General features: G+C 50.0%; 1 protein-coding gene across 9 annotated transcripts in view; it reads left to right on the top strand.

Annotated features, from left to right (window-relative positions):
* Positions 1–16,823, top strand: part of CLEC16A (C-type lectin domain containing 16A) — a 222,844-nt gene that overhangs the window by 165,428 nt on the left and 40,593 nt on the right. For all 9 annotated transcript variants that reach the window (XM_066274870.1, XM_066274867.1, XM_066274866.1 and 6 more), the window contains 2 exons: positions 1,540–1,744; positions 3,862–4,029. In XM_066274870.1, coding sequence (XP_066130967.1) covers positions 1,540–1,744; positions 3,862–4,029 — 373 coding nt within the window. The remainder of the gene's footprint in view (positions 1–1,539; positions 1,745–3,861; positions 4,030–16,823) is intronic.

Below are 16,823 nucleotides of genomic sequence, written 5' to 3'. Positions count from 1 at the left end.
AAATTGCCATAAGCCAAGTTGGGGCTTGGGTTTTCTCAGTGTTTTCTCTAGGATAGGTGACTAATGCCCACTGGCTGATTAAGCATAGCAGAGAACCAGAGGAGTTGGAAACAGCCTTCTAGCTCACGCCTCCATCAGAACCCCAGTCCCTGAGTGTCCAGTGAACTCTTCCCGGCCTGAGATCGCCCTGCTCAGAGGCAGTCCCTTTCCCTGCTGGACAGGCCTTGCTCGGGCTGACCCACATCTGCCTCTCCTCAGGTGACCTGCTGGCAACGTGCCTCTCCCCCCCAGAACCCCGCGCGTTTGAAGATGCCATTGCAGCCTTTTCCCCAAGCTCCTCCTCTTCAGGACCTTCCCATTTAAAAACTGTCTTTTACCAAGGGTGACGTGAGAAAGAACCATATGAAGAATCTTTTATCTATAAAAAGGACTTCCACGTAAGTGGCTGTCCATTAGGTGACTTAGTGCTTCTTGTTTATCTAGGCTTATGATCAATTTCCTTTAGAATTTAGTGTTAGGAAAGTGTTTTTTCTCCCTCGAAGAATTAATACATGTCCTCCATCAGACAATGAAAGCCACATCAACCTTTTTTCTTTTTTTTTTTTTTTTTTTTTTTGGTCGTCTTCCAATAGCCACTATTTGTCAAGCTGTTACTACGTGCCAACTTTTCCGTTTTAAATGTGTAATATCTCATCTAATCCACACTGCCACGTTTCCTTGCGGAGACTGCCAGATTTAATGCCTATGAACCGCCACCATCCTAATGAGCCCTTTTCACCATTCTTCCCGCCTCCCAGAGCATATCTGACATTCCTGTCCAGCTCCTCTCTCAGGCTTTTATCTTCAGTCACCTCAGGCCTGTTTTGGGAAGCAGATTCTTTACACAGAGTCCATCCTGAGGTTTTAGATTGGACTTATCCTTATTACACTCGCTGTATGTGAGTTCCTTCTCCAACTTTTAAATGTAGTTTTCTTCAAATGCCTGCTGAGTGACAAAGAAGGGGTTCTCTCTCTCGGAGTTAGCTTTACCCTTTAGGAACCAGGGATTCTTCAGAGACGTACAAATGGGTGTCAGTGATGGCCCGTTCTCAGGAAAAACAAGGAAGAAATTGGTCTGTAGCTCAGTCAATATATCTAAGATCGTGCCAGGTGGCATAGACATTTGGTTTGTTATCACTAGCTTCTGAGAAGTAAGAATTTTGGAGTTGGTTGGGTTTCCCACGGCCCGTGAAGAGGCGGCTGTGCTGTGTTGTTCAGTAGCTGACGCAAGTCCCCTTGTGGATGGTACCACCCTGACAACCAGCACCGCGCCTCTTGAGCACTCCGTGTTTCCCGCGCTGTCTTCTGCTAGGCCTAGTCTGGTTTGCTCCGTCCTCAACTGTCCTTGGCTGGCAGATGGTCTCCTTCCAAGCAAAAAGCAAAGTTGAAATTCGGGGTGGGGGGTGGCCCTTGTAGATGAGACATGGATTCCACAGCCCTGAGCAGTTGCCCTCCTCCTGAACCTGACGAACCATTTTCTTCTACCTCCTACCCCTGCAGGACATGCAGGTGACTGGTGTGGAAGATGACAGCCGTGCCCTGAATATCACCATCCACAAGCCTGCGTCCAGCCCCCACTCCAAGCCCTTCCCCATCCTGCAGGCCACCTTCGTCTTCTCGGACCACATCCGCTGCATCATCGCCAAGCAGCGCCTGGCCAAGGGCCGCATCCAAGCGAGGCGCATGAAGATGCAGAGGATAGCTGGTGAGTGGCCGGGCGCGGGGCAGTGTCCCCTGAGTGCTGGCGGGCAGCGGCAGCCACGGGGCTGTCGGTGTGGTTCTCACAGTGCCCTTGAGAGCTCCTGTAACCCCTCCAGTGAAAGACACGTACAGTTGAGGAATTAACTGTGTTTTGGTGAGAGAATGGAGAATCTGCTCAGAGTTCCTCCTTCCTAATTATTTGATTTCAGAGAGTTTCTAGGCTGCAGGGAAGAGAAGGCGAGCTCTCCCTACCAGCGGAGAGGCCATGACCAGGCAGGCGCCACTGTGGGACAGCTGTTCTCACTCCTGCACACGGATATTCTCCAGCTTATGTTTATAAAATGCCTTGACATTTCTCGACTGCTGTTGATTCTCAGAACAACTCTTAAGACCAATAGGGCCTGTTTGCTCATTCTGTAGAAAAGGAAACTGAGGCTCGGTGCCTTGCCCAACGTCACACATGAAGCTGGTTGGAAGAAGCCACCTGCATAACTTCCTACTCTAAAGCCGGTCTCTCCCCAGCTCTCATGGGAGTCTGCCCTGCTTAATGAGGCCACCGGGTCTAGCCCTGAGGCCAGAAGTTGTTTTTCTTGTTTGTTTGTTTGTTTTTATCTTTTTTTTTTTTTTTGTATTTTTTACATTTTTCTGAAGCTGGAAACGGGGAGAGACAGTCAGACAGACTCCCATATGTGCCCGACCGGGATCCACCCGGCACGCCCACCAGGGGCGACGCTCTGCCCACCAGGGGGCGATGCTCTGCCCCTCCTGGGCTTCGCTCTGTTGCGACCAGAGCCACTCTAGCGCCTGGGGCAGAGGCCAAGGAGCCATCCCCAGCGCCCAGGTCATCTTTGGTCCAATGGAGCCTCAGCTGCGGAAGGGGAAGAGAGAGAGAGGAAGGAGAGGGGGAGGGGTGGAGAAGCAGATGGGTGCTTCTCCTGTGTGTCCTGGCTGGGAATCGAATCCGGGACTTCTGCACGCCAGGCCGACGCTCTACCACTGAGCCAACCAGCCAGGGCCAGAGGCCAGAAGTCGTTTTACACTTCACAGGGATTGGGTAGAATCTGTGAGCAGGCCCAGTACTGCCGGAGGTCAGGAAGACCCCAGCTTTCTTAGAAGGAAGGACAGGGAGATTAGGGTGTTCCATTCACCGGGGAAGAAGGTGTAGCGTTTTACTCGGAGGAAAGCCATTCTGTCAACTGCTAAAATTATCAAGTCTTTCTCAAGACAGGAATGCCTTTCAGTGCAAGAACTAATGCTCATTCTGGCGTGGTCTCTGGGAGTCTTTCCAACCCACTGTGGGAGAGAGCTTTCTTTACCTAAACGTGAAGCCCCAGAGGGCAGGTTTCTGGGTGCTGTGGGTTCCGTTACTCCGGCACGTCCTCTTGGTTTGTGCAGACCCTCACCTGTTTATCGTATCCCTCACTTAGCCGAACTTGGCCTGCATGATCATTACAGAAGCATTTGCAATGTGCAGAGTTACTTAAATCATTCAGTCCTTTCTTTTAAGATTTATCTTCAGAAGGTTTTTTTTTTAATGTAAAGCAGTTTCTCATAGCTGGCATGAAGGCTAAATATTTCATTTGAAAATTGAGAATTATGCCATAAAGTGGCCGTGAGCACTAAGGCCTTGGGTACTTCTTCAATTGATTTTTAAAAACCCCTCTAAATTGCTGTATCATGACATTAGTTTATGGAAAGGAAGAAGCAACTGTGACAAACACACTCATAAATACACATACACTCATATGTGTGTATCTTCTCTCCCACATGTTCCTCCCATGCACACATATATGTGAACCTTCAGGGCAGAACCGGACCCGTTTGCCTCGGGTCGGAAACTGTACCTCAGGCTAAGCCTTGGCCTTGTGTGTGTGGAAGCCAAGAAACTCAGGAGAACCTGGCCCTGTGTCTGTTTCTGAACTCCTCACCAGGCACCGGCTGTGCCTTGAGGCTCAGGCAGGACCTGTGGCATCACACCGGTTTCCCCAGCTCGAGGCTGCCAGTTATCTGCTTGGCATCGCCCAAGGGACGTGCCTGGCAGGGAGGGCCATGGCCGTTCCCGTGACAACCATCCTACCCAAAGTCTCATCACAGCATGACCGCGGGTTTGTTTGAACGTAGCCCTCCTGGACCTTCCGATCCAGCCGACCACTGAAGTCCTGGGATTTGGACTCGGCTCCTCCTCTTCCTCCCAGCACCTGCCCTTCCGATTCTACGACCAGTGCCGCCGCGGCAGCAGTGACCCCACAGTGCAGCGCTCTGTGTTCGCATCCGTGGACAAGGTGCCAGGTGAGTTGGCCCCACCCTGCGCCACTGCCTCTCCCCCTCGTGGGGGGTCCCGGGTTTTCCCCCTGCCGAGCCTCTCTACGCTTCTTCTCCCTTCTCAGAAATCCAGCCAGTTGGAAGCACCAGATGAATTTCTTAGAATTTATCAAAGTGTAGCACAAGATTAAACACAAGCCACAGAGAGAAGTCTTGGCTTTCTCTCTGGTGTTCTGCTGCCTAAGTTTGGTTTTCCAGAGATTTGTTGGGGATGTGGAAGGACTTCTCAGAATTTAGAAAGAAGTTTCTTGGAAATTTCTTGGAAATACTTAGATGATTAGTAATGAGGCTGTGGGAGAGTAATTTCCTTCTCCATGTAGGATGACTAGAAAGAGATAGTGTGTGTGGTTCCTGCTACAACCCCTCAAAGAAGTGAGACTTCAGCAGAAGGCCTGGCTGCCCACGGAGCAGCTGCAGGGTCTCCTGTCTGGGAGCCTCTCACCACTTTCTCCAGAGTTCATCTCCATCCACCTCCTCCCCGCTCCCAGAAAGGAAACAGGAATAGGAGTTCAAAGTCGGCTTGGCAGAGCAGAAAGAACTGCTTCTCCAGAAGGGCAGGCTTCCCCCTTCCTGTTCTGACACTTCTGGTTTAAGTAAATCCATATGCACCCTTATCCCTCGAAAGAGAACCTTGCTTTTCATTATAGAACTTCAGAAAACGGGCCCTCTGTCCCCTGAAACTTAACCTCTCCACATTTAGGTTTTTTAACTCCAGTCACAAATGTTGCAAAATGTTTTCAAAAGCATTTATGAGTTTAAGAAAAAAATGCAGCCCTGTCCAAAATCAGAGCGCTTGTTTCCCTTCCATCCCATGATTCCTTCTGTTTTCATTTTTTGGTTTGCTTAATTCATTTTAGAAATATGTGTGTGTGTGTGTGTGTGTGTGTGTGTGTGTGTGTGTGTGTGTGTGTCATATGCACTATGAGCATATGACATGTGAAAATCCAAGCAGGACATGATAAAATGAAAAATAAATTTACTTGGCCCTAGAAGTAACCACTTCTAACAATTTCTTACATATCCTTCCAGAAGTGTTTCTTTGTATGTCATGTACATGTTTGCTTGTCTGTTTTTACACCAGGGTTATAACATATATGTGATTCTGCACCTGGAAGTTTCTACATAATAAGACAGCGTTACGTATTAGCTCATATAAATCGAATTCATGTTCATTAACTTGGTATTTTATGATATGGAGGGACCAAAAATGTCTTTTATAACGTTTGGTATTGATGGCCATTTGGGTTATTTCCAGTGTTTAGCTCTTCCAGTGTCCCCGTGCACACTGTCAGGGTAGGTGTGCAATTGTGCAGATCTCACGTGCCTGTGGGACAAATTCCCAGCAGTGGATCCACCATCCAAGGGGAGGCGGATCCTGATGTGTGTGGTCCCAGCATGCACTCAGGAGGAAGTGCACCAGCTCCCGCTTCCGCCCAGGCTGGGCCTGGCTGCGGGGCCCGCCCTCAGCTCTGGAGTGTGCGGTGACTCCCCTGCTCCAGGGTCTGCAGGATTCTTTGTTCAGCACTGTGCAGGTCGCTTCATGTTCTGTAGCGATAGTCGCTAACTAAGTAAAAGTGATGACCATGAGTCTAGGTTAACTACATGCAGATGGGCCTGGTAAAAAATCATTTCTCTCTCTCTCTCTGTCTTTTTTGTTTTTTCTCTTTTTCTTTCTCTTTCTGCACACAGTTGTAATTTTATTATAAATTTATAAGCACCATTTTGTAATTTTGTACTGAGATATAGTTGACACATAACAGTATATTAGTGAAGAAATCATTTCTTTAGGGTCACTGGGCTTCTTTCAGCACGGAGTCGAGTGGGTTAAGGAGAAAAGCCCGGCCTTATTTCCTCTCCATCCTCCTTGAAACAAGGGGAGTGTAAATGAGTAGCCAAATGTCACATTCTTTAGCGGCCGCATAATCTGTCTGTTTGCAGCAGACTTATTGCTTGCTTCTCCCACCCTGCCTGGGCTCTGGGGTTGCTGTGGGGTCATCCAGTGCCGGGGTGTGCCCATGTCAACAGTGGCCTGCCTGGCAGAGGGGTTGGCACAGCTGGAATGCCCAGTGCCCCGTTGCTGGTCCCAGGGCCAGGATATGTGAAGTTGGGCCCGTTGGAAATGTGGCAAGTCAAAGGTAGCTGCTTGAAGGTGGCCGTCCACCCTTTGGCTGTGTTTCTCCCCTAGAAGTGCCACTCAGGTGTAGGGACATTCTCACAGATGTGCATTCCAGGTCAACTGTTCTAGGTCCTTGGATAGAGGCCTCACACCCCTCCTGCCTTGGCCTTGGCCTTGGCCTGTAACCTAAAGAGCAGATTGAGACTATTAAGGCTCAGCATCACTCAGTAGGGAGGGGCTGTCCCTGGCCCCAGCCTCCTGACCTCCTTCTGTCTCAGCAGTCACCCCACAGGGTCTCAGAGCCATCGCATTCTGCTCACCCTCTCCCACGCCCACCGCCTGCCCTGCTCACAGAATATACCAACTTACCCCCTCCCGCCACCAGCGTCTCTCCCTGGGTTAGGGCAACAGCATCTTCAGTACTCTCTGGATTTCAGTTTCACCCCCTCCCTCCCATTCAGCGAGAGGGATCTTTCTAGAACAGTTATCAGATCATACTGCCTGCAGTGCTCCAGTAACTTGCAGTTGCTCTTAGAACAAGATCCCAGTGTCTCAGCTGGAGCCCGTGTGACCACTGTGCGGTGGGCCCCAGCTGGCCCCTCGGAGTTCCCCAACCACGTCGCACAGCCCTGGCTGTTCCTCAGAGTCAGCCCTTGCCAAAATGTTGGCCTCAGGATGCCCTTTTACTCCTGTAACAAGTGTCAAGCAACCCAAGCATGTTTGGTTTATACGGATAATATATATCTATTGATATTTCAGGTTTAGAAATTAAAACCGAGAAATGCTTTGAAGTATTTACTTATTTTTTTAAAAATAAACCCATCACATGTAAACATAAATAGCATGTTTTCATGAGCAACAACTCCTTTTTCTGATACAAAAAAAAGTAATATATTTTTGCAAATCTCTTTAATATCTAATTTAATAGAAAATGACTGGATTCTCTTGTCTGCTTCTGCTCTCTGTTGTCGTAGCATATACAGTGTGTCCGTAAAGTCATGGTGCACTTTTGACCGGTCACAGGAAAGCAACAAAAGACGATAGAAATGTGAAATCTGCACCAAATAAAAGGAAAACTCTCCCAGTTTCATACCTATTCAGTGCAGTTCGATGTGGGCTCATGCACAGATTTTTTAGGGCTCCTTAGGTAGCTATCCCGTATAGCCTCTACAGACTCGTCACTGACTGATGGCCTACCAGAACGGGTTTTTTCCACCAAACTGCCGGTTTCCTTCAACTGCTTATCCCACCGAGTAATGTTATTCCTATGTGGTGGCGCTTCGTTATAAACACACCAATATTCACATTGCACTTTGGTCACAGATTCGAATTTAGCGAGCCACAGAACACACTGAACTTTCCTCTGTACCATCCACATCTCGACTGGCATGGCGTGTGCTGCTCCGCTGTATACACGATGTTACGTCATCATCTGTGCACGTCATCATCTGTGCATGCGCACATGCTGCCACATCATCCTACAGAAACTGGAAGGGTTTTCCTTTTATTTGGTGCACATTTCACATTTCTATCATCTTTTGTTGGTTTCCTGTGACTGGTCAAAAGTGCACCATGACTTTACGGACACACTGTATTATTTAGCCTCTGGAAACCTATACACTCCCGGGAGAATGGAAATAAAAGGAGAATGCTGTCTTGTTATTTTTATGAAAGCCGTTCTGAATGGGAGACCCCCAGGATGCCCCAGACCGTGTTAGGAGAACCACTACTCCTAAGTCACTGAGAGCTCTCTCCTGCCTCAGGACCTGTGCATTGTGTGTTCTTCTCTGGAACTGTTTGGCTGCCTCCACCTAATTATTCAGGCTTCAGTCTCCTCAGAGGGCCCTTTCCTGCCCCCCACCCCCAGAAAGGTTATCCCCTTCCCTCCAACACATTAACCCGGTTTATTTTGATCTGTAACCCTGAGTTTCTTACTTAGCCGACATATCTGTATGCGTGTCCTTAGTATTTCTCCCCGTGGAGAATGTCACTTCCATGGGGACCTGGTCTGTCCTGCTCCCACTCTCTGAGCCTAGCACTGTGTCTTCATTCCCCCATTGTGGCGTAAAGAATGAGCATGGCTTTGGGGCAGGCAATTCTGCCCAATGCCTTCTCCCGGTGTGGACGCTAGGAAGAGGAGGACATTCCCTCTGGGGCCCTAGACGTTGGGCAGTTTAGTCTGTAGCTCTTTGATAAGGGAATCAAGGGAACCGAGACCCCAGAAGATCATAAGCAGAATTCATAAGCAGGATTCCTCTGCTTAATTTCCATCCCCAAAGTGAGCGAGATGTGTGTCCCATGAGGACAGACGCACTGGATGGCAGATTTGGGTTGGTTGCACGTCAGCTGAATTTCACTGCTCTCGCCTTTCTCAGAGGTTTGCTAAAGCCACGGATGGGCTGGGCGGCCCGGGTTGGCCTCCGATGCTGTGGCCTCTGCAGCTGCCCTCCGGGCCTGTAAGCCCAGCAGTACTGCTGTGGTCCTGGCCATAGGCCGCGCTGTCAGGCTCCCAGGCTGTGTGGGGTCCTCGCCCTGGCCACCTGCCTCGGGATGACTGCTGGAGTAGCTGTCACTGTCATGACACATCTTCCAGTTTTATCTGCAGGCCCACGTAATTGTCATAGAGTAGTTTGTCTCCCCTTTAGAAGCTATAAATGATTATATTTGATGAAAATATACCTTTCATTTCCTTGGAAGAGATATTAAAGTAGAATATAAATCAGGGCTAATAGACAACTACCACTTTGGTATATTTTTCTTCTTCCATTTGGCTTGGAAAGAAATCACGAGTTCTATTTATTGGCTGGTGTTATGGTGATGGGTCTTGCCGCCACAGAACGTTCCGCTGTGTATGTGCCTGGCCTAGACGGCGGGGGTCGGTGGAGACCTGTGTGTCGAGGTGAGCAGGCAGGACTAGCAATAGTCTGACTTTGAGGGGCCTTGCTCCATAGTTAGTGCCCACAAGGACCTGTGCCACTGACCCACGGTGACAGCTGATTGCCGGAAACTGCAAATGGGAGAGGGAGTAGGGGATTTCTAAATGAGCCCACCAGGGCAGTCTATCCCTGAATACCAGTGAACCAGCAGACTCCGGAGCAGGAGCTGCTCCTCAGAAGTGAACCAGGTCGGCCTTGGCTGGTTAGCTCAATTGGTTAAGAGTGTTGTCCGAAAACGACAGGGTTGCAGGTTTGATTCCCAGTCAGGGCACACATGGGAAGCAACCAAAAGAATGCACAACTGAGTGGAACAACAAATGAATGCTTCCCTTCCTCCTCCCCCTCTCTCTCCCTTCCTCTCTCTGTCTAAAAATCAATAAAAATTAAGCCCTGGCCAGATAGCTTAGTTGGTTGGAGCGTCGTACCAAAGTGCAAAGTTAGTCTACAGCCATACCATCCTGAACCTTGGAAGCAAAGCGCAAAGGTGCTGGTTCGATTCCCCAGTCAGGGCACATACAGGAGCAGATTGACAGCCCTGTCTCTCTCTCTCCCTGCCTCTCTAGAGGGAGGGAAAAGTGGGCATCGGCTTCTAGTGAAAGGGCCAGGGCTCTCGCCTCCCAGAGCATCCTTGACTCCCACTCCTGGGCTCCTTCTGGCCAATTGGTGGCTCACAGGTGTTCACCTGGTAGCGGAGCAATGAGCAGAACACCAGTATCTCTTGTTTGGGTCTTCCTCAGGCCCTTCCTAATTCTTATCTAAACTGAAGGGCTCTACAGCCCAGAGGGCAGGGATTTGAGTGGGACAGCCAGGCACTCACTGATGGGGACTTAATGATAGGGCCAAAAAAGTGAGCCTTCCCCACCTTGTTTTTCATCAGCATCACCACCCCCTCCTCCCCTCCAGCCTTTTAGCTCTAGTGACCTTGCTTAAAATCCTCCAAGGTCTCCTTCCTCCATGGCCCCACCCACTATCAGCTGCTCTCTCTTCTGGCGCTCCCCCCCTTTCCATAGCCCAACCAGCATTTCAGCTGCAGCGCTTTCTGCCTGAGCCTAGCAGGGACCAGCACGTCCCCTCTAGGACCTCTGTCCTCTGTCCTCAGGCTCCCCACCCGCCTGCTGGTTCCTTCTCAGCATTCAGCATTCAGGGCTCTGCTCAGATACCTCTTTGGGAGCCTTCTCTGGGGGTCCGACCCACTCCCAGCCCATCTTTGTGCAGCAGCTGGGTTTTATTTTATGATTTTTATTTTTTAGCAAGGGGTGCAGGGACAGACAGGAAGGGAGAGAGATGAGAAGCATCAATTCTTCATTGCAGCATCTTAGTTGTTCATTGATTGCTTTCTCATATTGCCTTAACCGGAGGGCTTCAGCAGGGCGAGTGACTCCTTGCTCAAGCCAGTGACCTTGGACTCAAGCTAGCAACCATAGGGTCATGTCTATGATCCCACGCTCAAGCCGGTGAGCCTGCACTCAAGCTGGTGAGCCTGCGCTCAAGCCAGCGACCTTGGGGTTTGTAAAGCCAGGAGCCACAGCCAGGGCCACTATCAAAGCAGCCTTCTGGCCTATGCAGGTTCGCATTGGATTCGGACAGTCGGTAAAGAAACAGCGGAGCCAAAAACTGATGGGCCATAGTCTTTAATTCTAGCTTGCACCCAGCGGGCAAGTAAAAATACACACTGGGCTCCAAAACCCAGTCACATTCAGTGCTCACAAAGCTACTGACTTATCCGAGTTTCCTAGAATCAAAGGTTTCTAGCTCACCAGCCTTATTCTCCTCAGTTCCCCATCTCCTTCCTTATCCCAGATACAAACTACACAAACTGGCATCTCACTCAACACTCCACCATCTTGGCTGCTTCTCCTGGCCTCCTCCGCGTGGCCTTTCTCTGCTCTCCTCTGCTCTCTCTTCTAATGATAATCTCGGGAACCAAGAGCACAAACTCCCGTTCTACCCCCACTTTATACTGTAGCTTCACAACCTCTAATCCAATATACAAAGTAGGGAAGTCCCTAATACAAAGTCACTTCTCTGAGGCATGATTGGATTGTACCACCCCACATCAAAAAGGGTGGGAAAGGCTTAATCCCAAAACCAAGCCCCAGGCTACAAGGATTCTCAACACACACTAATATCACCTGGGCAACGGCCTCACGTGGGCAGCACCTATTTCCAACAAAATGAGCATAATACATTTTATCTGCCCAACAGGGTTTCAAACCTGGGTCCTCAGCATCCCCGGCCTATGCTCTATCCACTGTGCCACTGCCTGGTCAGGCTATTTTTTCAAATTGAGTTGAAATTCACATAACCTTAAACTAACTCTCTGAAAGTATTGTGCCATTTAGTATGTTCACAGTCTTGTGCCATCATCGTGGCTAGTAGCTCCAAAACATTTTCATCACCCCCAAACAAAACCTCATACCCATTAAGCAGTCACTTCCCATTCCCTCTTTCTAGCCTCTGGCAACACTAATCTCCTTTTGTCTGTGGATTTACCTGTACTGGATGTTTCGTATAAATCATACAACATGTGGCCTTTTGGGACTGGCTTCTTTCACTTAGCATCATGTTTTCAAGGTTCATCCATGTTTTAGCAGTTATCAGAGCTTCATTCCTTTCTATGGCTGGCTAATACTCCATTGTATGGATGTGCCACAATAATTTCACCCATTCTTTCACCCATTGATGGCCATTGGGCTGTTTCTACCTCTTGGCATATGTGAATAGTGCTGCTCTCAGTGTATGTGTACAAGTTTTTGTCTGAGCATTTGTTTTGAGTTCTTTGGGGTATGTACCTAGGAGTGGAATTGCGAGGTCGGATGGTAATGTAACTTTGTGAGGAACTGTTTTCCCACGGTCTTCAGAGTCCTGTCTGTCTTCCGGTCTGCCTCACCTGCTGCACTAGAGTGGAAGGCGCTGGGGGCCTGGGCCCTCCTGCCTTTGACCGCTGAGGCTGAGAGCAGTGCTGAGTGACTGTCCGTGGCGGGTAGGGACAGGGATTGGCAGATGGTGGCCGGGCTGGGTGAATTGTTTAGACTGGGAAGCCCTGCAGCAGGGGCGGTACCATCTTGCATGCACCCTGGTCTGGCACCTGTACCAGTCGGTGGTGGCTCAGGGAGCCAGCTGCAGAGTCAGACTTCACTCCATCAGGGCCAAGCTCTGCTTTCCTCACTTCTTATCCCAGCTCCCTGTCCTGCAGGGCTCAAGGCGCCATCTGTGTCTGGGCAGACATTTAAATCCTTGAGCACAGTAGGAGAGATGTGCTTTGCACAGGGGTTACCTTCCCAGAGGTGAGCACACCTGCCCCGTCCGTCCCTGACCCACAGCACTTGCTAGTTCTGCGGAAAGCGCAGCGCCAGAGCCAGCCCCTGGCAGCCGAGTAACTGAAGAAGAATGCAAAGATTACCCTGTGCCTGGAGCCAGCCCAGCCGACCACAAGGCCTCCAACTGACATCAAAAAGGAAAAAAAAAAAAAGGAAAGGAAAATCAATGTTTAATTCATAGGCCTCGGTTCTGACTTCACCCCTGGGGATAACGCACTAGGTGCTAATGTCATCGCATGGCTGTGTTTCCCAGAAACTAATTTTTAGGCCTGTCCTTTTTCTTGTTTCCAGTTATAAAATTGGAGCCAATTCTCTCCTTCCAGCTCCCAAAGGAAAAGACTCTTTCTTTAGTCACTCAGGAAGGAGAGCCCGCCTGCCACCTTCCTCCCATCTCCCCACTCTCTGTTAACCCTTCCTAGCCTTCGGCTCCCGGGGCAGAGACTTGCCACTGGGGGTGAGTTACAGAAACCTGTTTCTGACCCTGAGGGCTTTTGTTTCTTTTCTTTTATTCTTTTTTTTTTTTAATTTATTTTTAGAGAGGAGAGAGAGACAGAGAGGGAGAGAGAGGAGAGAGAAAGAGAGAGAAGGAGGGAGGAGCAGGAAGCATCAACTCCCATATGTGCCTTGACCAGGCAAGCCCAGGGTTTCGAACTGGCGACCTCAGCATTTCCAGGTCGACGCTTTATCCACTGCGCCACCACAGGTCAGGCTGTTTCTTTTCTTTTTAAACGAAATGTACTGGGCTGGGAAGAAGGATATCTGATATCTGGTCCTTCTTCACAGGCAAAAAGGAAAATAGTAAAATCTTTCTTCTGAGCAAGGCTTTGGACTTGTCTGCCTGGTCAGCCCTGAGCCCCTACCACCATGTCCTGTAATTCCTGACTCACTTTGGATACATCTGAAATGAATTCTCACCAGTGGAGGCCTCACTGGTATCAGGCAAAACCACGGTGCCAGCTCTGACCCTAGGCATGTTTCAGACAGAAAAGTCATCTGTTTCTGGAAGTGGGGGGTGTAGTTTGATCGGAAGAATTAGCTGTGCCAGGTGCTTTGTATGCATTCGTTCTATCCTCTGAACAGCCCTGGAAGCTGCTATCAGTTGCTCTGCTCTACAGATAAAAAACTGAGGCTCAGACCAAGCCACGGAGCTCGCCCGAGGCCAGCTGAGATGCGTGCCTCCACTTCCTGCCTCGGAATCCCATTTGCTTCAGGACTGACATTGCTAATGGCTGAGCAGCTTCACATGATGATCTGCCACCTTCCTCTGCGTGTCAGAGGTTGACAGGACAGACCCTCGTTAGAGAGGGGATGTTCAGGGTAGCCCTGTCACAGGCCGATGGTTTTTCTTTTCCGTTCTCTGTCCGCCACACTTGCACATTCCCAAGTCCTCACTCTCCAAGCCCACCTCCACTGGATCAGGGACAAACCTGCAAAGCAGTGACACGGAAAGACACTCTATTCCCCCGGCCACCGCTTCCATACCGGGCTAGAGGTCACAGTCACGCCAAGGCACATCCTCATATTCCTGGCCTATCGTGAACAAAAAGCACAAATAAGACTTGAAAATCCTGCCTGAGCAAAAGCAACAGGATTTAAGTCCCTTTCAAGGCCAGCGGGCAACTGTCTCTAAGAGAGCAGCCTTCCGGTGGTTGGGCCGGGAGTATGGGGACCAGGTCCCACTCAGAAGTCATCCCTGAGCTGTGCCCATGGGTCTCTGCGGGCCAGACCTCTCCTGGGAGCTCCCGGGCAACCATCAAGAGAGAGCCTGAGGACACTGAGCCTGCTGCCCAGGGGGGAGCCTCCTTCCTGAGTCTGGCCCACAGGCTTCCCCACCTGGAGCTTGCCCCAAAAAACACTTCCCAGGAGAAACACTGGTACTCGTCTGAGCTGCTGTCCCCTTGCGAAATGCAGCGCACACACAGGCAGAGCCAGCCTGGTGCTCCAGACAGCTTCACCCGGGGCGTGGAGACAGGGAGGAGAAAAGAGTTCTGAAGAATTGAGTGTTGCCTCACTTCTCGGGGTCATTACCCACCTCAGCTCCATGAGTGACTGTGCCCAGGAGCCTTCTGGGATGACAGTGCGTCAGAGACTCCTCATGGAGAGGAGTGTGGAGAGCCGGGTGGGAGGGTGTGGGAAGAGACCAGAACCCCAGCGCCACTCTGCCCCTGGACCTTGGTCACGCCTTGGAACATTCTGTGGGCTCAGGCGGGCCCCTGCAGGGCCGCCTCTCTGGCAGCACCGAGCGGGCGGGCGGGCATGCACCAGGGCAAGTGTACACACCCGTCCCTGCCTCTGAATTTCTTAGTGCCAGTCAGGCACACTTATTGCAGAACAATTGGAAAAAGAAAAAAGAAAGCACTAAATCTTATACTCTGAGGTATTCGTAATGTAAACACCAGTGGCCTTTGTTGTTCTTTCTGTCCATCCGTTGTGGGCTTTTCTCCGCAGCAGAGTGTTTGCCCAGATGAGTCAGCAGGGGGCGATGCTTAGCGCAGCCCTGGAGCATGTGGTCCTGGCAAGTCCTGGCGCCTCCATCTACCTGCTGCATGGCCTTGGGCCAGGGGGTCTACCCCCTGGGCCTGTTTATTTATATGAAAAATGGGACAGTGCATACATGTCAGTATACTTAACACTGCTGTTCTCTATACAAAAAAAGTTGCTAATATGATAAATATTATGTGTATTTTACCATACTTTAAAAAAATGAAAGGATGAAAATGTCACCTACCTCATTAGGCTGCCATGAGCATAAAGCAGTTAGTTCACATGAGTGCCCAGAAGGATCCCTCTCACATGTGCCACAGGTGATAACAGTTGGCAGTGCTCAGTGATTTCCATTGTCATTATTAGTCAGGTATGACCCAGGGACCCCACATCATAGGTCCCCTTTCTACACGTTAAATACATTTTACAAACGGTTAATAATCCATTAGCCCCATCTGCTGTAAATAACAGGGAGACTCCGAAGTTGTACAGATTTGCTCATTTCAGAAAAGCTTTCTTTGGGTGCCCATAAAACACCAGGGCAGAATTTGCTTCCCACAGAAGGGCCATGAGGACTGTAGTTGTACGATCTGCCTGAGGAGCACAGCTCCTGGAGGCAGAGAGCCCAGCCGGAGGGGAGCAGAGACCTGTCCCCGCAGCCCCAGCCCGGCACACACCCGCTCACCCGTGGTACCTGCCGCAGTCGTCTCCTCCACACCCGCCTGAGCCAGGCATTTCCCGCTGAGCTGCATCATGGCCCTGGGGGGCCAGCGAAGCCTGAGCTCAGGAAAGGGGAGCACCTGGCCCGGGACCACACCGGGGCCAGCCTGGGATGGTTCTCACCAGGGCACACATTCTGCTTCCCACTCCATGAGCCACTGTGTCTTCAGTCAGCTGGTGGCAGAACACCATGAACGATTGCTCCGTTCCATTTCAGTGCGCGAAGCAGGCGCACAGAAACTAGCGGAGAACGTGACTGCTCTCTGGACGCAAGTCTCCGTCCAAAGGAAAAGTCCAAAGAGTTTTCTGAAGAAACCTTCAGAGCTTTTTTCTATTAATGTTTATTTTTTGTTGCTGAGTCATTTGTTTAATCAACTGCAAGTTTTCGTTAGCAGATCAGTGTTAATAAATGCCAAGGATGGATGACCCATTTGTGGCATAGAACCCAGAAACTAAAAACTCTAGCCCTTGGTTTTAAATTAGAAAAAAGATCTCTTTGATTTCATTTTTATCTTAAAACATCCTCTAGCTCAGGGAAGCCCAGAGTCCCCCCAGAACACGGTTTGAGAATTACTTTGTCACCTCCCAACAACCAGTCATAGTGCCCATCTTGAGATCTAAGAGGGCACCCAAGTCAGTGGCATTGCTGACTGTGCAGAGGCCTGAAGACTTGTTCACTCACAGGGACCCGCTGAGAGGGAGAAGAACCAGAGCGGAAGTGGGAGGTTCGGAATAATAGCGCTGCCGGTTCAGAGAGAGACATAAGTCATCGAGTGCTCCCTATATCCCTTTTCTTTATGCCCCAGGTGGCCTCTTAAAGGCATGACAGCTCCTAGGGCCCCGGGTAGGGGTCCACCAGGAAGAAAAGAAAAAGGTGGGGGGCAGGTGAGGGAAGAACTTACATTTTTAAAAGCACCTGTAGGAGTTTCAGGGTAGTTACATGATAAATACACTAACTAGAGTCAGGAAAGGCAGGGAAGAAGAGGATGGGCAGAAGGACCCCAGGCACACTCAGCCCTTCCCGTGGTGCTTACCACCTGTGCAGTAGGGGGTGCTATGCCCATGTGACCGATGAGAAAAAAGTCTCATAGAAGTACCCCCTTCCTCAGCTTGATGTGTATCCTTCTGTCCTTTTTCTGGGCATTTACAGTGTACTTTTACTATAGTATTACATTGCCTTTCTCT

The sequence above is a fragment of the Saccopteryx bilineata genome, chromosome 4 (assembly GCF_036850765.1).
Source record: "Saccopteryx bilineata isolate mSacBil1 chromosome 4, mSacBil1_pri_phased_curated, whole genome shotgun sequence".
Classification (NCBI taxonomy): Eukaryota; Metazoa; Chordata; class Mammalia; order Chiroptera; family Emballonuridae; genus Saccopteryx; species Saccopteryx bilineata.
The sequence above is the reverse complement of the archived record's forward strand: the minus strand, read 5'-3'. Positions and strand labels throughout refer to the sequence as shown.